General features: G+C 39.9%; 1 protein-coding gene across 2 annotated transcripts in view; it reads right to left on the bottom strand.

Moving 5' to 3' along the window:
- The window catches only part of ENTPD1 (ectonucleoside triphosphate diphosphohydrolase 1), a 117,088-nt gene extending 95,117 nt beyond the window's left edge, over positions 1-21,971 (bottom strand). The window contains exon 1 of one of the 2 annotated variants that reach the window (XM_030940403.1): positions 21,862-21,971. In XM_030940403.1, the coding sequence (XP_030796263.1) occupies positions 21,862-21,913 (52 nt within the window). In that variant the 5' untranslated portion in view covers positions 21,914-21,971. The other variant, XM_010366292.2, reaches the window with a different exon arrangement.
- Positions 21,972-22,352: the final 381 nt, after the last annotated feature.

Raw genomic sequence — 22,352 nt, forward strand, 5'->3', positions numbered from 1 at the left:
ACCTAAAATTATAGAAACTCTAGAAGAAAACCTAGGCAATATGATTCAGGACATAGGTATGGGCAAGGACTTCATGACTAAAACACCAAAAGCAATGGCAACAAAAGCCAAAATAGACAAATGGGATCTAATTAAACTAAAGAGCTTCCTCACAGGAAAAGAAACTACCATGAGAGAGTGAACAGGCAACCTACAGAATGGGAGAAAATTTTTGCAATCTGACAAAGGGCTAATATCCAAAATCTACAAAGAACTTAAACAAATTTACGAGAAAAATACAAACAACCCCATCAAAAACTGGGCAAAGGGTATGAACAGACACTTCTCAGAAGAAGACATTTATGCAGCCAACAGACACATGAAAAAATGCTCATCATCACTGGCCATCAGAGAAATGCAAATCAAAACCACAACGAGATACCATCTCACACCAGTTAGAATGGCGATCATTAAAAAGTCAGGAAACAACAGATGCTGGAGAGGATGTGGAAAAATAGGAACACTTTTACACTGTTGATAGGAGTGCAAACTAGTTCTACCATTGTGGAAGACAGTGTGGCAATTCCTCAAGGATCTAGAACTAGAAATACCATGTGACCTAGCAATCCCATTACTGGGTATCTACCAAAGGATTATAAATCATGCTACTATAAAGACACATGCACATGTATGTTCATTGTGGCATTATTCACAATAGCAAAGACTTGGAACCAACCCAAATGTCCATCAGTGACAGACTGGATTAAGAAAATGTGGCACAATACACCATGGAATACTATGCAGCCATAAAAAAGGATGAGTTCATGTCCTTTGCAAAGACATGGATGCAGCTGGAAACCATCATTCTGAGCAAACTATCATAAGGACAGAAAGCCAAACACTGCATGTTCTCACTCATAGGTGGGAATTGAACAATGAGAACACTTGGACACAGGGCAGAGAACATCACACCCCAGGGCCTATCATGGGGTGGGGGGGGGCAGGGGGAGGGATAGCATTAGGAGAAATACCTAATGTAAATGATGAGCTAATAGGTGCAGCAAACAAACATGGCACATGTATACCTATGTATCAAACTTGCATGTTTCACACATGTACCCTAGAACTTAAAGTATAATAATAAAAAAAAATTTGGTAGCCAGGCATGGTGGCTTATGCCTGTAATCCCAGCACTTTGGGAGGCTGAGGTGAGAGGATTGCTTGAGGCCAGGAGTTCAAGACCAGCCTGAGCCCCATAGTGAGATCTCATCTCTACAAAAAAAATTAAAAATTCGCCAGGCATGGTGTTATGCACTTGTAGTCCCTGCTACTCAGGAGGCTGAGGCAGAAGTGAGCCATGATCACATCACTGCACTTCAGCCTGGGCGACAGAGTGAGACTCTGTCTCCGAAAAAAAATTAAAATAAAAAGAACCATCTTTGAGTAGTATAGATGTAATATGTGAGGAGGGTTTTTGGAATAGGCAATAAAACATAAATATATCAAGGCCTCTGCAACACTGTTATATGAAAACCCAGCAACTGAGTGGAGAATGGCCTACTTATACCACTGAGCAATTAGGAACCATCTGAGTAATTAGTTGCTGTTTTTGATTTAACAATTGATTTCTTAGTTTGGATGTAATAAGAAGAGGTTTTCATGATTGCTTTAAATGTTTGTGTAGGTTGGGGACTTCACAACTCCAGGGGTGTTATTTACACCCTAGACCATCTGGATACCACTGGAGTTATGCCCCAACAACCTACCGGTTGTATGCAGCAGACCTGGTTGGGTACGTAGGAGTCATGGACAGGCCTTTAAGAATCTACCATGGAGATAAATTGCGATATTTCCTGTAACATGTCCTCAATATCTAAGATCATTTTATATATTAGGATGAATCATAAGAAACTGCCAAGATGACAATTTTTGACTTACAAAACTGTCCATTTCAAATTGTTCAACCTAATAAATATTTGTAAAATCCTGTATTTGTAAAATCCAATATTTGTAAAATGGGATATTGCAGGTTAAGAATTGGACAAATTAGCATTACCTTTTAAGAGTTTCTCAGTTATTGAGGAGCCATCAGTTCAACCTGCTCTAATGTGTGGGCCTTGCTGTGTATGGGTTGGGGTGAGTCAAAGTAAAACAGAAGCAGTGTAGGATGGGGATGAAGGCTTTCATCAATCACTGGAGTTCACTGAAAGATGACTTTCCTATAAAAATATAGGCATACCTCATTTTATTGAGCTTTGCTTTACTGAACTTCGCAGATACTGCATTTTTTACAAATTAAAGGTTGCAGTGACCCTGTGTCAAGCAAAGCTATTGGCTCCACTTTTTCAAGAGCATGTGCTCCCTTTCTGTCTCTGTAATATATTTTGGTAATTCTTGCCATATTTAAAACTTTTTCATTATTATTAGACCTGTTATGTAGATCTGTGATGAGTGATCTTTGATGTCACTATTGTCATTGTTTTGGGATGCCTTGAACTGTACCATGTAAGATGGCAAATTTAATAAATGTAGTGTGTGTTCTGACTGCTCCACTACCATCTGTTTCCTTGTCTCCACCATTCTTCTCAGGCTTCCCTATTCCCTGAGACATAACATATCAAAATTAGGCCAGTTAATAATGCTACAATGACCACTAAGTGTTCAAGTGAAAGGAAGAGCCATACATCTCTCACTTGAAGTCAAAAGCTAGAAATGAGTAAGCTTACTGAGGAAGGCATGTCAAAAGCTGAGATGGGTTGAAAGCTAAGCTTCTTGCATAAAACAGCCAGGTTGTGAGCACAAAGAAAAATTCTTTTAAAAAAGCAAACACACTGCTACAGTGAACACACAAATGATGAGAAAGACAAACTTATTGCTGATACGGAGAAAGTCTGAATGGTCTGGATAGAAGATCAAACCAGCCACAACATTCCCTTAAGCCAAAGCCTAGGGCTTTGACCAAAGCAAGACCTGAACTCTCTTCAGTTCTATGAAGGCTGAGTGATGTGAGGAAGCTGAAGAAAAGCCAGAAGCCAGCAGAAGTTGGTTCATGAGGTTTAAGAAAAGAAGCCAATTCTGTAATGTAAAAGTGCAAGATGAAGCAGCAAGTGCTGATGGAGAAGGCTGCAGCAAGGTATCCAGAAAAGCATGCTAAGATCATTGATGAAGGTGGCTACATGAAACAACAGACTTTCAGTGTAGACGAAATAGCTTTCTTTTGGAAGAAGATGCCATCTAGAACTTTCATAGCTAGAGAGGTGAAATGCCTGGCTTCAAAGCTTCAAAGGACAGGATGACTCTCTTGTTAAAGGATAATGAAGCTGGTGACTTTAAGTTTAAGCCATTACTAATTGACCATTCTGAAAATCCTAGGGCCTTTAAGAATTATGTTAAATCTGCTCTGCCTGTGCTCTATAAATGGAACAAAAAAGGCTGGATGACCATAAATCTGTTACAGTATGGTTTACTGAATATTTTAAGCCCACTGTTGATGTCTGCTTCTCAGAAAAAAATATTCCTTTCAAAATATTACTGTCCATTGACAATGCACCTGGTCATCCAAGAGCTCTGATTGAAGATATACAAAAAGATAAATGTTTTCATGCCTGCTAATACAATATCCATTCTGCAGCCTATGGTTCAAGGAGTGTTATGGTTTGGATATTTGTCTCCTCCAAGCCTCATACTGAAATTTTATCCCCAGTGTAGAGGTGGGGCCAAATGGAAGGTGTTTGGTCATGGGGGCAGATCCCTCATGCATAGATCAATGACCTTCTTTGGGGGTGAGAGAGTTCTTACTCTATTAATTCTCATGAGAGCTAGTTGTTAAAAAGAGGCTAGCACCGGCCCCTCTATACCTTGCTTCCTCTCCCACCATGTGATCTCTGCATACTCTGGCTCCCCTTCACCTTCCTCTAACAGTGGAAGCAGCCTGAAACCCTCACCAGATGCCCAATCTTTAGCTTTCAAGCCATCAGAATTGTGAGCCAAATAAACTTTTCTTTCTTTATAAATTTCCCTGTCTCTGGTATTCCTTTATAGCAACACAAAATAAAGTAATTTTGACTTTCAAGTCTTATTTAAGAAATACATTTAGTAAGGTATGTATAAAAATATTATACATAATGATTTTTCTGATGGACCTGGGCAAAGTAAATGGCAAAGTAAATTGAAAGCCTTCTGGACAAAAATTACCATTCTAGGTGCCATTAAGAACATTCATGATTCACGGGAGGAGGTCAAAATACCAACATTAACAGGAGTTTGGAAGAAGTTGACCCCAACCCTCAGGAATGACTTGGAGGGGCTCAAGACTTCAGCGGAGAAAGTGACTGCAGAAGTGATGGAAACAGCAGGAGAACTAGAATTAAAAGTGGAGCCTGAAGATGTGAATGAATGACTGCAGTCTTGTGATGAAACTTGAACAGGTGTCAAGTTGCTTCTTATGGATGAGCAGAGAAAGTAGTTTCTTGAGATGGAATCTACTCCTGGGGAAGATACTGTGAACATTGTTGAAATGACAGCAAAGGATTTACAATATTACTTAAACTTGCTCAATGAAACAGCAGGAGTGCTTGAGGAGGACTGACTCCAATTTTGAAAGAAGTTCTACTGTTAGTAAAATGTTATCAAACAGCACCACATGCTACAGAGAAATCTGTGATAAAAGGAAGAGTCATTCGATGTGACAAACATCATTATTGTCTTCTTTTAATAAACTGCCATAGTCACTCCAACCTTCAGCAATCAACACCTGATAAGTCAGCAGCATAAACATCAAGGCAAGACTCTCCACCAGCAAAAAGAGTACCACTCACTGAAGGTTCAGATGATTGTTAGCATTTTTTTTTTTTTAGCAATAAAGTACTTTTAATTAAGGTGCATTGATTTTTAGACATAATGCTATTGTACACTTAATGATACAGTATCATGTAAACATAACTTTTATATGCACTGGGAAACCAAAAATTCATATTACTCTTTTAATCACGTTACTTCCTTTGTAGTGGTCTGGAACAAAACTTGCAATAACTTTGAAGTATGTCTGTACTATAGTGAGTAAGATTTTAGAGAAAAATATATGACCAGTAAAGCTAAAAAGAAGTCAAGAAAACTCCAGGAAGCCTTCACATACATGAACGAATATCTAATGGGTGGTCGTTTTTGACTAATGGGAAAATATTTGTACTCCTAAAGAGGGAATGTATCTGAGAAGCACATCTCTCATGAAAAAGGACATCTCTAATTGTTCAGAGTTCATGCCTAGAGATACACTGGGGGACTAATTTGGGATAAGTGGGAGCCAAGAGTTTTCAGGAAAAAGTTAAATGTCATCAAGGTCCAAGGAATCATATAGGACATCACTAAAAGGAGGTTGAAATGCTATAGAATGCATGGTAGTAAGAAAAGGAGAGGGGAACTGGGCACACTCAGCCAGCAACCAGTTGTGCAACATGAGCACATTCCTTCCCACCTCATGACTTCAATGTTTCTCACTCATACACTGCTGAAATTTGGAAAGAAATTTGGAAATTCTACTTTTAGGAATTGATCCTAAAGGAATTGATCCTAAAGAAATTGTCAAAGATGTGAAATGAGGTTAATCCACAGAAGTTATAATATAATTATATATTTGGAAAATAACTTGCAAATGTTTTTGAAAAACAATTTGGAAAGTAATTGGAAGTTTCCCAAATGCTTCCCAAAAGGAAATGGTTAAATAGACATATGGTATATGTTCAAATGATGGAATATTATATGCAGCCATTAAAAGATCATATGGTAAAAGCCACTCAATTGTCACAACAAACTGTAAAGTAAAATTGAGGATTACAATTGGTATGCATAACATGGCTCCAAATTTGTAGAAAATAAATACAAAAAAACAGTAAAAAGTAAGCCAAAGAGAGGGAACAAGAGAAAGACTAAAAAGTCATATGACAGAGTTACAAGTAGTAAACTTACACAAATTTTTATTTTCTTATTTATTCTTCATATATTCTAAATTTTGTTATAAACTTGTATTAATTTTGTAATTAAAACAGATAGCAAATGCAATTAATGTCATTTTAATTAAGAGATTTGAGGATATTTAAGTGTCTTCCAGCACTAAAATCCATTGAGTCTTTTTAAAATGCCAAATGCATAGATACATACACCACATATGAAATGTGATCTTCTACTCCTCCCCAGCCCTAATCCTCCATTAGTTTTGCAAACAGATCTGCTCTCTGAAGCCATAAAGCAGTTCTGGGAAGAGTAACAGTAGGTTACTCTGGAGTATGTTACTCTGGAGTAACCCACTGTTACCTGGAGTTTGGGCTGTCTTCACAATCTGAATCTTAGAGCAAGCTTTTTGAGAAAAACACAATTGAAAAAGACCATACTTCCTGCCCTGAAAGACCTCTGGCTTTTTTTTCACAGAAAATGTCTGCAGTCTGGATAGACATCAGCACCAGGAAGTTACACACCTTTCTGTAAATATTTCCATCCCTAAAAGACTTCCTCTACTTGTGAAATCTTTACTAACAACCTTCAACATTCACTGTGCCAAATGCCAGGGTCAATTCTCAGTTTCATATTTTACCCATGAGCAGCATTAGACTCAGACCCAGTTGAAACACTTTTCTCTGATGGCTCCCAGGACACCATACTCACCTACCTAGTTTATCCCCCTTCCCCTACTCCAACACACACTCTCTCTCTCACTCTCTCTCTCTCTCTCTCTCACTCAATCTCTCAATCTTCTTGGATGGTTTCTCATCCTATACCCAACCTTTAAAGTTGGAGCATCTGGCTCAGTGCTTACAGCATTGTTGTTGCTGTTTTTTTCTAGTTACACTCACTTACCCAGTCTCATTGGATTTAAATCCTGTCTCACTCAGTTTAAACACCACCTGATGACCTAAATTTGTATCTCAAGCCCAGTCTTCTTCCCCAGACTCCAAATTTGTATATCCTTCTGCTCCATTTGAAAGACGCATGTCAAACAGACATCTGAAAATTAACACACCCAAAACTGAGATCCTGATCTTCCCACTCAAAGCTATTCCTCCTACAGTCTTCTCATCTCAAGGCAACTCCATCCTTCAGTTTCTTGGAAGGCCCAAAACCTTGGAGTCAAGTTTCCTTCTCTCTTGTTTCCCATTCAAATCCAACTAGCAGATTTTATTGGCTCTACTAGATCCAAAATCCAATCACTTTTCACCACATCCACTGCTGCTACCTAGAAATGGACACCATCATTTTTACCTGTATTACTGCAGTAGTCTCCCAATTAGTCTCTCTTCTTCTGCTCATATCCCTTTATGTCTATTCTCTACAATGCAGCCAGAGTGATCCTATTAAAACGTGAATTGGATAAAGTCACTCCTGTGCTCAACACTCACAGTGGTTTCCCATTGCTCTGTAAGTAAAAGTCAAAGGTTATATAGTGGTCTGCAGGATGCTAGACATTCTGTTTAGGCCAAACCTACCTCTCAACTCTCACCTCCTTGCTTTCTCCACTCCAACCACAGTGGATTCTTTGTTGTTTCTTAAACACCTAATTTCTCCTCAGAATTTTGTACATATTGGTTCCTCTGCATGGAATGTTCTTCAAAGAAACAGCCACATTAGCAGCTATATGCTACCTACCACAAGTCTAAAGAGATCATAGAAATGATATCCAACAAAGGCTCAGGAAAACTGCTAAGCAGTGGAACAGGAGCTCACTCCCTAATTCAATAGAGGTTTGCTCTCAGTGGGGAAGGAACAAAGGCTCCTTCCTGAATGGCTTTATGCCTCTGGACAACCATACTGACAAAACTCTGACAGCCCTAGTAACTTTATTTTCTGGAACATGACTACTGTACATGGCGAGAAGACTTTTGCCTTCTTTCTGGGATCTGAGTGAACTTTTCTGCTTAGAGGATTTAGATGTCTTCTCATATTTAGATGGGGATCTAGCATTTGGTGATTGCATTTTTCCAAGATCTGAACAGAACGTGAGGGAGCCATGGGCAGACTATGCATTCTATCCATATCTAACGTTAGACTGGGATAAATCTCCCCCAATACATCCTTAAATACTTTTTAGGATACGGTGAAAAACACATTCATACATACATACATACAAAAGGAATCTCTTTTCTTTCAAGGATAAGGCCTTAGAGTAAATAAATTTGCAAGAAAATAGAAAGAACAATGAAAGAAAAGCTTGCCTCTAAAATAGATATGAGGCAGGAATAAGATGGAAATCTTTTGTTTTTTTTGAACTCTGTACAAGAGGATGTTGCCATAAACAAGCTAAAATAAAAGATTTCATGGAAGCCAAAAACATTGTAACTGAATGAAAGTTTATACTGGAGATAGTTAAGGAAAATTGAATCAGTGACATAGAGGAAATTCTTAGGAAAATAGTATCAGAATGCAATGAAGAATAAACTGATAGAACAGAAGGAATAAAGAAGGAAGGAGAAAGAAAGAAAGAAAGAAGAAAGAAAGAAAGAAAGAAAGAAAGAAAGAAAGAAAGAAAGAAAGAAAGAAGAAAGAAGAGAGAGAGAGAGAAGAAAGAAAGAAAAAAGAAAGAAAGAAAGAAAAAAAAAGAAAGAAAAAAGAAAGAAAGAAAGAAGAAAGAAGAAAGAAGAAGAAAGGAAAGGAGGAGGGAGGTGGGAGGTATGGAGGAGTCTGTATTAATTAAGGAACGTCACTCCCCATCCCATCCCATCACTCTCGATGCGAGATCGTCGTTATGGCTTCTAAGCCCTTAGTTTTTTTCTTTTTTCAGGTTGCTTCAGGCAGTGCAGGCCGCAGGCAGGCAATTTAGAGATAAGAGATTCAAATAATAGGTCCCAAGAAAAACAAAGAAAACAGGCGCATTAATCAAAGTTGTGACAGAAGAAATGTTTCTTGCTCCTAAATAAGTCCTAAATTTGGAAATCAAGAGGGTTTACCATATTACAGGCAAAAATTTTTGAAAGGAAGTCTACACCCAATTGTCTTATTGTGAAAGTTGTAAATTTCAGAAATGGGGAACAAAAACCATTCAGGCTAAAAAACAGTTGTCCTCAACTTCTGAGTCTGTTTTGTGCTGCTACAACAGACTGAGTCATTTATAAACAACAGAAGTTTATTTGGCTCACAGTTCTGTTGGCTGGGAAGTTCCAGATCAAGGGGCCAGCATCTGGCGAGGGCCTTCTTGCTGTGTCATCCCATGGCAGAAAGCAAAGGGCAAGAGAGCATAAGAGCAAGAGATCAAACGCACAGCTTCAAGTCCTTTTATTATTGGCATTGATCCATTCATGAGGGAGGAGCCCTCATGACCCAAACACCTCCCAGTAGGTCTTGCCTCCCAACACTGTTATATTGGGGATTAAGTTTTGAACATATGTTTTTAGGGGGACATATTCAAACTATAGCAATTTCTTTACAGCATCAAACTTCTCAAGACAATGGAGGAATATTTCCAATGACTTGAGGGGGAAAGATTGTTATATTTAAGAGAAGTTGTCTCTCTTTTATAACACTGATTCCCTTTCTAAAAAATTAATATGCTTACTAAACCATTATGAAAGGAATCAAGATTAGGGACCCAAGAATGGGGAAAGGTATAGTGAGATAAGAACTATATTAAAATTCATTAAATTCATGGAGGAATGAGTTTGATTATTAATATCCAAACAAAGAGAAAAACATCCTGTGAAATAAATGACTAATATAATTTTTACTATTTGAATTTATAACATTGTCAAATTAAATATTTAAAATAAGAAAAAGGAGGACACAGGGACACAAAAACTCTTAATCCTTCTCTCATAATGGGGTCAAAAATTACTAACTTCACTTTGATATTAAGATAAATTTAAGCTCAGGAATGCTTTCCCCCCCCCTTTTTTTTTTTTTTTTTTGAGATGGAGTCTCGCTCTGTCTCCCAGGCTGGAGTGCAGTGGTGTGATCTCAGCTCACTCAAGCTCTGCCTCCCAGGTTCCTGTCATTCTCCTGCCTCAGCCTCCTGAGTAGCTGGGACTATAGGCGCCCACCACCACGCCTGGCTAATTTTTTTTTTTTTTTTTTTTTTGTATTTTTAGTAGAGATGGAGTTTCACCATGTTAGTCAGGATGGAATGCTTTTCTTTTATTTCCACAGCCTGAGCAACATAACAAGACCCTGTGTCTACAAAACATAAAAAAATCAGCTGGGTATGGTGGTGCATGCCTGTAGCCCTAGCTACTCAGAAGGCTGAAGCAGAAGGATCACCTGAGCCTGGGAGTTCAAGGTTACAGTGAGCTATGATTATGCTACTGCACTCCAGCCTGGGTGACAGAGCAAGACCCTGACTCAAAAAAAAAAAAAAAAAAAAAAAAAAAAAAAAAACAAAAACAGAGAATCAAATTGGATTTAGAAAGATTAAAAACAGACAACATATATCAGCCAAATGGGCGGGGGGGGGGGGGAACAGAATTTAAGACTAAAAAAGTAGATAAAAAGCAGTTATTTCAATTTTATCAAAATATGAACTGCAAAAACATACAAAACATGAGTAGAGGTAAATAGACAATAGACAATTGTATTGAATTAAATGAATCTTAATTGCATTAAGAGCATGAAGTCACTATTATTTGAAGCACTGTTAAAGAATCTAAGAACTTATGAGGAATACAGTATTGAGGGTAATTGAGGTTAAAAGTAAATCTATAATAACAATTGTTTGATCAATTAACAAAATTTGATTATAGACTACAATTGAAAGTATTCTATCAGTGTTAGATTTCCTGAGTTTGATTATTGTACTGTGGTTATATAAGAGAATATCTTTGTTCTTGGGAAATACATACTGAAATCTTTAAGGGTAAAGGAACATAATATATACAACTTATTCTCAAATGGTTCAGGAAAAATACTATATGTGACTGTTGTGTGTGGGAGAGACAGAAAAGGGAAGAGAGAATGATAAAGCAAATGTGGCAGAATTTTTTAACTTGGTAAATATTTGTGAAGTGCTCTTTGAATTGTTCTTGTAACTTTTCTGTAATTTTGAAGTCCTTTCAAAACAGAAAAATTAATACAACAACAACAAAAAATCTCTGATAACAAACCAAAAATGAAATTTTACAACAATTACATTTATAATGGCACCAAAAAGAAAATCATACTTAGGAATAAATTTAACAAAAAAATACAAAAGTTACACTCCGAAAACTACAAAATATTACTTAAGGAAATTAAGAAAGACCTACACACACAGAAAGACATCACATGTTCATGGATTGGAAGATTTAATATTTTTAAGATGGCAATATTCTCCAAATAGATTTACCGAGTTGATGCAATCTTATTAAAATCTCAGCTGGCTTCCTTGCAGAAGTTGACAACCTGATCTTAAAATTCATATGGAAGTTAATGGGACCCATAATACCCAAAACAATATTTTAAAAATAAAAAGAAATTGGAGGACTCACACTGCCTGATTTCAAAACTTACTACCAAACTGTAGTAATCAAGAAATGTGGAACTGACATAGGGCTAGATACATAAAGAAATGGAATGTAACTGAGAGTGTAGAAAAAAATGCTCACACTTATGGGAAATTGATTTCCAACAGGGTGCCAAAACAATTAACAGGAGAAAATAATAATCTTTTCAGCAAATGGTGCTGTAACAACTACATATTCACATAGAAAAACATGGCCGGGCACGGTGGCTCAAGCCTGTAATCCCAGCACTTTGGGAGGCCGAGACGGGCGGATCACGAGGTCAGGAGATCAAGACCATCCTGGCTAACCCGGTGAAACCCCGTCTCTACTAAAAAATACAAAAAACTAGCCGGGCGAGGTGGCGGCGCCTGTAGTCCCAGCTACCCGGGAGGCTGAGACAGGAGAATGGCGTGAACCTGGGAGGCGGAGCTTGCAGTGAGCTGAGATCCGGCCACAGCACTCCAGCCTGGGTGACAGAGCGAGACTCCGTCTCAAAAAAAAAAAAAAAAAAAAAAGAAAAACATGAAAATTTGGCCCCTACCTCATAACATATATAAAAACTAACTCAAAGTGGATCAAAAACCTAAATGCTAGGGCTAAAACTATGTAGCTCTTTGAAGAAAATATAGATGTATGTCTTCATGACTTTGGATTAGGCAATAGTTTCTTAGGTAGGACAACAAAAGCATAAGAACCAAAGAAACTATAGATTTAATATCATCAACATTTAAAACTTTTAAATTTTGTGCTGCAAACAACACTGTCAAGAAAGTGAAAAGACAACCCACAGAATGGTAGAAAATTTTTGGAAATCATATATCTGAAAAGGGAATATATAAGGAATCATTGCAACTCAATTATAAACAGGTGAGCCAATTTAAAAAATGGGCAAAGGGGGGCCAGGTGTGGTGGCTCACACCTGTAATCCCAGCACTTTGGGAGGCCGAGGCAGGTGGATCACCTGAGGTCAGGAGTTCGAGACCAGCCCAGCCAACATGGTGAAAGCCCGTCTCTACTAAATATACAAAATTAGCTGGGCATGGTGGCACATGCCTGTAATCCCAGCTACTCGGGAGGCTGAGGCAGGAGAATCACTTGAACTCAGGAGGCAGAGGTTGCAGTGAGCCAAAATCATACCATCACACTCCAGCCTGGGCAACAAGAGTGAAACTCCACCTCAAAAAAAAAAAAAAAAAAAATGGGCAAAGGATCTGAACAGACATTTTTCCAAAAAAGATCCACAAATGCCCACTAAACATATGAATAGATTTTCAAAACCATCAGCCATCAGGGAAATACAAATCAAAACCTCAATGAGATACTACTTCACACTCATTAGGAAGGCTGTAATAAAAGATAGGTAATAACAAGTGTTGGCAAGGATGTGGAGAAATTGGAATCACCATATATTGCTGGTGGAAATGTAAATAGTCCAGCTGCTTTGGAAAACAGTCTGGCAGTTCATCAAATGGTTAAACATAGACATACAAGTGACCCATCAGTTTTGCTCCTAGGTATATAACCAAAAGAAATTAAAAACACAAGTCCACACCAAAACTTGTCCATGAATGCTCACAGCAGCATTATTCACAATGTCAAAAAATAAAAACAATCCAACTATTCATCAACTGATGAATAAAATGTGGTATATACATTCAGTGGGATATATGCTATGAAATGAATGTCCAGAATAGGCAAAATTGTGGAGACAGAAAGTAGATTGGTGTTTTCCTAGGACTCAGAAAACGGAGGGGCAGGGGTGGAGGGGCACGTAGGGAGGAAATGGGGAGTGCCCATTAATAGGTATGAGGTTTCTTTTCAGGGTGATAAAATGTTCCAAAATTGATTTTGGTGGTGGTACACAATCCTGTGAATATACAAAAACCACTGAATTGTCAACTTTAAGTTGGTGAATTGTATGATATGTGAATTATATCAATTATATCTCCAGATATCAACAACTATGGATTTGAATCTCAACTTCAGCACTTACCAAATGAGAGACTTTAACAATTGAGTTACTTAACATTAAATTATACCAATCTCCTAGGATTGTTGGAAAACTGAATTAACTGAATTAATCCACTGTAAGTCTGTGTGTTAACTAACTAAAGACACCAGCACTTCCTTTCATTAAACACTTACCATATTCATTTCCTTTGCCTGCTATAACAAATTACCATTAAAAACTCAGTGGTTTAAAATAACACACATTTATTCTCTTACAGCTCTGGAAGTCTGAAGCCTGAAATCAGTTTCACTGGACTGAAATCAAGGTGTTGGTAGGACTAAGCTCCTCTCTACCCATCGGAGAATATTATGGTTGGAGATAAATTACCATATAATTGAAAAGACTGGATTGATTAATAAATATCCAATTTTATATCCTAAAAACATACAGCTTCTTCACACGTGTTCATAGATTTATACAAACCCACCATATGCTTAGTTACAAGGAAACCTCAGAAATTATAAAGCCATATTCTTTAACCATCATGGAAAAAGTGAAAAATTAATCATAATGGCTAAACAAAAATAAAAATCATTTAGAATCTTCTAAAAGTAATAACCTGGGCTACAGAGAATAAAAATATGATGTCAAACTATTTAGAAAACTATGACACCACATATAAAAATGTGTTGGATCTATTCACGGTAAGAACAGATTCAGAAAAACTATCACAGGCCAAGTGCGGTGGCTCACACCTGTAATCTCAGCATTTTGGGAGGCCTAGGCAGGCAGATCACTTGAGTCCAGGAGTTCTAGACCAGCCTGGGCAACATGGTGAAACCCCGTCATAACAAAAATAAATAAATAAATACCGAAAAACTATTATAAGTATGGCAGGAAAACTAGAATACCTTTATATGATAAAGCACTCACATATGTTGATTAAAAACGTCAAATCCAAATAAGTATTATAATAAACAGGAAAAGGATGTAAAAAGTATACAAAAGAAGTATATCATGTGAAAAATGTCAAATTTACTGCAATTAAAGAAATACAAACTAAAACAATCTAAAAATTGATAAGATTATTTAAAACCAGGGCCGGGCGCGGTGGCTCAAGCCTGTAATCCCAGCACTTTGGGAGGCCGAGACGGGCGGATCACGAGGTCAGGAGGTCCAAACCATCCTGGCGAACACGGTGAAACCCTGTCTCTACTAAAAATACAAAAAAATTAGCCGGACGCGGTGGCCGGCGCCTGTAGTCCCAGCTACTCGGGAGGCTGAGGCAGGAGAATGGCGGGAACCCGGGAGGCGGAGCTTGCAGTGAGCCGAGATTGCGCCACTGCACTCCAGCCTGGGCAACTGAGCAAGACTCCGTCTCAAAAAAAAAAAAAGATTATTTAAAAACAAAAACACCAAAGCTGTCAGGGATGCCACAAAACAGGAACGAACTGCTTTTGAGAGCATGAAGGGACCAACCTTTGGGAAGGTGACCTGGCAACAGTACTCAAGAACTTTAAAAAACATTAACAAGTTTCAATCTAGTAAGTCTATTTCTCGGATCCTATCCTCAGAGTGCAATCCTACATATGGAAAAAACTTCCTGCATGAAGACATTTATTGGAAATGGAAACAACCTCAGTGTTCAATAACAGGAGAACTGTTAAATAAACCATGTGACTATAAAAAATACGCTAACAAAGACCACACTATAAAATGGAAAATAGTTGTGCTTCACTACTACAGTAAAACCAGGCTTTAAAACTGTATATATGGCCTAATGATCATGGTGCCATCTCAATTTTTCAAGGTCCTACTCAAGTGAATGCCAAATGAGAGAAACAACCCAGGCATAGTAAAAAACAACTGCCAGGAAATAGCACCAAAATATTACAAGTGATTGTTTTTCTTCCCTACTGTAATCTACAGTATCATGTTTTCTTAACAGGCATGTGCTACGTTACTTTTATCCTCATGGACATAAAGCAATGCTTTACATCGTTCCTATGAATCAAAAGGAAACACTTCATTTTTTTTTTTTTTTTGGCTTCTTTTTTAAATTTTTTAAACCAAGCAGTGGTTATGGAAGGAAACACCTCTTTGTGTAGGGCATGTACTGCCATTGTGGATCTCTAAAGTCACTTTGATATTCTAACAAAACTGTATGTCGCATACATGTTAGATAACCTCTACTTTGGATTCTTTTCTCCAAAAACTTATTTTCTCTTCACAACTCCCTCAAGTTTCCAAGCCTAAAGAAATTCCATCGGTTCTCTCTGCACCCACTTTCCTTGCTTTGCTCCTAGAATTATTCCCACCTTTCTTCTGCAGAGCGTAGACAATGCCTCAGGCACACTGTTCCCAATCTCAGAGCCCTGAGCCCCTGCTACCTCTAGCTTCTTGGGACTCCAACACCCAGCACAAGGTTCTGCAGGCAGCCACACATTCTGCTCCAGTACTTCTCAAGTTGAAGGCAGAGAATAAGGGAAGGTTAGGGAAGCTTGGAGCCATGGAGAAAAGGTGGAGATGTAGGAAATCTAACCGAAGGCCTTTTTGTGTAACAGTAGTTTGTGTGTCCTGAAGATTCCAGTTTCTAGTATTTGGCAAATTGGGAGCCTCAATTTCCTGTTCTAGGGCATATATCTGCTGAATGAATAAATGAATTAGGCTTCCCATCATCCTGCAATGACAGCTGATCAGTGCTAGAAGTGGTAGCTTGGTGAGGGGGTGGAGGGTGGGAAGAGCTTGGTCATTTAGTACCAAAATAAGCCCTGAGACTAAGGCATGCGATGACCCTGTCACATTGCTAGTCAAAGTGTGGCCTGTGGAGGGGCAGCATTATCATCACCTGGGAACTTGTCAGAAATGTAGACCTACTTCAGAGCTATTGGATCAGAATCTGCATTTTAACAAGTTCTCTAATGATACATACCCATGTTCAAGCACTGCCTCAGAACACACACGCGTGCACACACACACACACCAATATCACCAAGACAAAAAAGTGATTCCACTCTTGCACACTTCACCAAACCATCAAGACATTTAGTGATTCTTCACCACAGGGGCTGCTCTTGATTTTGGCCTTCCTCCGAAGTACTTAAAAGAATAGACTCGGCCGGGTGCGGTGGCTCAAGCCTGTAATCCCAGCACTTTGGGAGGCCGAGACGGGCGGATCACGAGGTCAGGAGATCGAGACCATCCTGGCTAACACGGTGAAACCCCGTCTCTACTAAAAATGCAAAAAAATTAGCCGGGCGAGGTGGCGGGCGCCTGTAGTCCCAGCTGCTCGGGAGGCTGAGGCAGGAGAATGGCGCGAACCCGGGAGGCGGAGCTTGCAGTGAGCTGAGATCCGGCCACTGCACTCCAGCCTGGGCGACAGAGCGAGACTCCGTCTCAGAAAAAAAAAAAAAAAAAAAAAAAAAAAGAATAGACTCCATGTAATTTACTCCAGGCCTCACCTTCACTCTACACAGATGGAGCCCATCACCTCTGGACAGTAGTGGGTGGGATTAAACCCTACTGCCCTTGAGCACCATTACCAGTTATAAAGAGCAGAGAAACAACCAAAAAGACAACACAAGGGGGAAAGCCCTCTCAAAATGTAATTTGACCAAGTAAAGGCAATACCAATCACAATGATTTATAAAAACTGTTTACCAGATGTAGGTTATTACCAAGGTTATTACCAATCATGATTAAGGAAATCATTTAATGTGCAGTTGATTGCTTTGTAAAGGCTTATTTGATTACCTGACCCATACTGAAGGATAAACTCTGTACTTCTGCCTTCAGATCTCCAAGATGGACATGTAAGTAGGTTGACTGCTCAGAGCTTGGGAAAAAAAGTGGGCTTTTTACTCTTAAATCTACACTATAGTTAAGGTAAAAGAGAGAAAAGATCTTTAAGCACTGCTGGGAGGGTGAAGGGGCTTGCCATGGGCACCAGATTCTACTCATTTTCTAGATCCAACTGAAGTGTCCCATCCTTTGAGAAGTTTCTCCAGAAGCCATCACTCCCTATTCTGCTTCTCATGGCACTTTCTCTTGTATTATTATTTTTTATTTTTATTTTGTTAGAGACAAAGTCTCATTATGTTGCCCAGGCTGGAGTGCAGTGGTTATTCACGGGTGCAAATATAGCACATGACAGCCTCAAACTTCTGGGACCAAGCAATCCTCCTGCCTCAACCTCCTGAGTAGCTGGAACTACAAGTATGTACCACTGTGTCATGGCACTTTGTTTAGACTTATATTACAGCTCTTAGGGAGGTAGAATGTATCCATTAGGATCCCAGACTTTGCAGCCTAACTACAGCAGTCAAAATTTCCCCTCTGCCTATTATTAGCTGTGTGACCTTAACCAAATGACCTTCTTCCACCAGCTGGAAGATACGGAAACCAATATCATGGAATTTTTGTAAAGATTACACGAGACAACACATATAAAGCATTACAATGTTTGGCACATAATAAATAATCAATGTTAGCTATTATTATTAGCACTCCCAGCTATTATTATTAGGCTTCCCCACTAGACCATGAGCAAACTGTTTATCCAAGGATCTGTGTGGCATGGGAACTTACAAATGGTAGACACACAATAATATGTGTCAAATTGGTTTGAAGGTATGCCAGGAAGAGGAAAGGGAGGGTGCTGGAAAAAACCGTAGTGTACTTTATGATTTTTCCCAGGGCCAACTTCTGTAGTGTTTGTTTTTATTTCATTACCAGAGTACATTATCTCAGACAGCAAGGTTGCTATAAAGTAGGGCTAGAAAGACACTATTTATGGAACCAGATATTCTGTTCAGAGAAAGCAAAGTTGGCTATGAGGCACCTGAAATCTCCAGTTTGGCCCTTGGCTGAGCAGGGACTGGGGGCTGAAGTTCAGCCAGAGCTTCACTTGCCCAACAGGGTGCCCTGGCATGGGGTTACATTATCTCTGAAAATCATCCACCCAGAGGGATGCATTTTGTTTTTCAGTGTATCCACATAGGGAGACGTCTTTACAGATTGTGCAAAAGATCTATATGTGCCAGTGGGGAACCCTACTGCAAACTCAAAGGTCCCCCTTTTAAACCAGCCTCCTGAGTCTCAAATGAGCATCGGCTAAAATAATAATGCTTCACTCACTAAATATTTATTGAGTTCCCATTAAGGAGCTCAAGGTGCTAATGGCTGACAAGGACCTTTAGGACTTGCACAGGAGCCTGGTGTGTACCACCGTCTAAGGAAAGCTTGGGATGTTCTCTGACATGGACACCAAATTGAAGAACCTGTCCCAGGGGCTGATGAATGTGGCTGCCAAGCTGGCCCACAATAAGCACATCACAGGACCTCCCAGACCTCACAGAGGAATTCACTGAACCTGACACCTTCACCATTGGCTGCTGAATGACATGTGCTCTTCCTGAATCAGTACTCAGCATCTGTCCACTTCCTGCATGGCTTCCGGCCCTCTATGACTGCTATATGGTCACCCTCTGTGGCTGCCTCCTGTACCCCTATCACGACTGAGGCCCCTCTCCCACCACTCTGCCCACACTGATGAAAAAGTTGCCATAAGTTGAAAGACTAAAAATAAAATTGCACTAGACACTGCAGATCTAAAGGTGAATACATAAATTACAATTGGGGAGAGACAGAACGTGATGCAGAGGGCAGGAGTAGTGGACAAGTATGATGAGTGCCACCTTAGGCATAACTGATGAGGTACTATAGAAGCATCCAAGATGGGGGCTAATCTAGACTTGAAGGATTAGAGAAGGCTTAAAGGGGAATAACACCCAATATGAGGCTTCAAGGAGTGATAGTAAATGTTAATATTTATTTAGCGATACTATACATCAGGAGCTGTTCTAAAAACTTTGCCTGAATCCTTCATTCAGTCCTTACCACAATCCTGTAAGACAGATGTTATTGTTATTATTTTCATGTTATAGATGATGAAACTGAGGCACACAGTAAATGGTGGAGCTGAAATTCAAACGCAGGCAGCTCAGCTCCAGACTAAAGGGGAAGGAGAGCACCGGACAGGCCCTTAAAACAGGAGACAGTGCCTAGCTTCAGTCTGAGGAAAGATGCAGTTCCTCTGGGGAACTGAAAGCAACTCAATGAGGCACAGCTTGGGGTGGGGTCAGACGTTCAGAGATGACTGGGCCTGCTCTGTAGGTTGGAAGAAAAACCAGAAGCAGAGGGTTTCAGATCCAGTCCAGACTTTTTTTTTTTTTTTTTTTTTGAGACAGTGTCTCACTCTGTCACCCAGGCTGGACTGCAGTGGTGCAATCTCAGCTCACTGCAACCTCCACCTCCCAGGTTCAGGTGATTCTCCTTCCTCAGCTCCCCAAGTGGCTGGGACCACAGGCGCACACCACCATGCCTGGCTAATTTTAGTATTTTTAGTAGAGACAGGGTTTCACCATGCTGGCCAGGCTGGTCTTGAACTCCTGACCTCAGGTGATCTGCCCACCTCAGCTCCCAAAGTGCTGGGATTACAGGTGCCAGCCACCACGCCCAGCCCCCCAGTCCAGACTTTTGACAACTAGCTGTGACTGGTGTCACCTAACTAACCTCTTCTGACCTCAGTTTCTCCTTTTTGTAAAAGATCATAATAACAATACCTGCTTCTCCTAGAGAATGGCCATGAGCACCAAATGATGAAAATGTATGTGAACTTGAGTGCAAAGTACAAATTCCTTCACAGACTTAAGACTTTATCAGTATCATTGCCCCAGTAGGTTCAAGGATTTGCGAACCTGAAATCCACAATGTCAGGGCACCAGAAAAAGCAGAGAAACAGTACTGAGGAGTGGAAAAGGCCACCAGCCCTGCCTCAGACCACCTCCATCCACACTCGGCCCTTACTAACTGTGAGATCTCAAGACAAGTTATCTTCTCAGTACCTCAATTTTGCCATCTGGGAAATGGGAATGACAATGATAGCACTTGTAAGGTTCATGTGATAAGTAAGTAGCACATGTAATATGCTAGGTACAGCTCCCAACACAGAATAAAGACTTAGTCAACATTAACAGCTATCATTATTGTTAAGTATTAATAAATCTGTTGCCTACTTATGCTATTCTTCCATGTTCTATATAGTATAAGCATGTGGGAATGTTAGAAGTTAGAGATGATAAAGGAGGAGGAGAAGGAGATTTACAACCCTACACTCCCTCACTGCTGCAGAGATTCTTCCTGGCTCTCACACGCTGGCAAGCAGCTGGCTCTCCGTCCTGGCAGAAAATGCCCAAAAGAGGTAAAAGATAGAGACTGCACACCATCTGTGCAAACCAGGCTGCTCTTGTAGTTTTTAGACAAAATCTAAATGTAGTCAGATATGACCTGCCCTTTTAAGATAGAATTATTCTATTTCCTCCCTCCACCCCTCCCCGTCCCCCACTCTGTCCCTCACATAAAACTCCCCCACATATCTCAAGAAACTTTCAGCATTTTGAAAGACATACTCTGGGGTCCCATTGTGACAGCCTCGTGCCACATTAACTTCTCTGTCTTGTTCCCAGCAAAGAAGCCTTTGCTAATTTCACAACAGGAAAGCATGCAAGAAATTCGAGAACAAAACAAATCTACACGCAGAGCCCAGCATCTTCAAGTAAACTCCCTGAGGCACAGACCCGAGGGTAGATGAGTCCGGACTGCAGATGAGGCAGCTGCCTCTTAAACTGCAAGGGGACAGAAAAAGTCATTTGCCTCTGAAAAACCAACTCTGAATACAAATTGGTAATGAATATTCATGAGCCCCTCGAGCTTGCTCTAGAGCCACCCTTGACTGCAACCCTGGACTCTGCTTCCTAAAAAGTTTCCCAAAGCTCTTTCTCTGCCTCCTCCCAGAAGGAAGAGGGTGGGAAAGTTCATTCAGGGCTTTTTGCCTCCAACTTTCAAGTACTTGCTTTTTGCTCTGGCTTTTATTTTTCCTTCTTTTTTTTTTTTTTTTAAGGATTCAGATCAAATCAATTTTGGTCTTACCCTTTGTATCTTCCATAAGTAGCAGCTTTTGTTTTCCTCCTCTTTCCTCGTTTTTCCCCCCCCCGCCTCTGCTTGCTGTGGTCCGTCTCCGTGAGAGAGGTACTCAAGGAAACAGAGATATAACAGACCCTTAGGCTCGTGGGAGGGGCTAAATTAGCCGGCCCCGTTTCGGAAGGAACCTCAAACCCTGTCTTTTTCATTGACTAGAAAGGACAGATTGACTGAGGAGTCCAGCAGCTCATTTTCCCAAAGTTACTTGAAGCCTTTTCCAGGTTGTAATTTTTTGTATCCTTGAAGCAATGTATATTCAAATCTCTCTCTCTTTCTCTCTTCTTCCCTCTCGCCCTTACTCCCTCCCTCTTCATCTCTCTCTCCCTCTCTTTGTTATAGAAATCCCTTTTTCTCCCTTGAAAAAGTCGTCTCGGCTGCAAGCAATAAAAGCTATTTCCTTACTGCAATTATGAAGCTAGGTAATAAGAAAGTTGTTACCTTGAAACCCACTCGAAAAACTGAAAGTCAAGAACAATTCTTCCCTCCCCATAAAGCCTCTGGTCCCATGACCAGCAATCCTTTCTCAAGGCTCATTAGAGCAAAGGCTAACAGGTGACCCAAGCGATGAGTTTCCTGCAGGAGAAGCTGCGTTATTGGTTGGAAGGCTGGGTGGAACCACAGAGGAGCTGCTCAATGGGAACCGCTGCCTGGCTGTGAATTGATGAAAGTCATCCACCATTTCACAACTTTCACTTCCTACCTTTGAAGTCTAATGGGCATGAATTGCCACATCCAGACTATCAAGATTACCCCAATGTAGATGAGAACCTGAGCAAATTATTTTTAAGCTGTGTAACAAAATTATTTTGAAATCAAAACAAGGGCTACCCTTTGAAAGGAAGGTAAGTCCTCAAGTCCCAAGGCGACTTGGCAGTTTCTCCCTCCACAAGGCTGTTGCAAACCTTAGCATTTCAGGTTTGAGAGGTACC

This window comes from Rhinopithecus roxellana, chromosome 11 (genome assembly GCF_007565055.1).
Source record: "Rhinopithecus roxellana isolate Shanxi Qingling chromosome 11, ASM756505v1, whole genome shotgun sequence".
Taxonomy (NCBI): Eukaryota; Metazoa; Chordata; class Mammalia; order Primates; family Cercopithecidae; genus Rhinopithecus; species Rhinopithecus roxellana.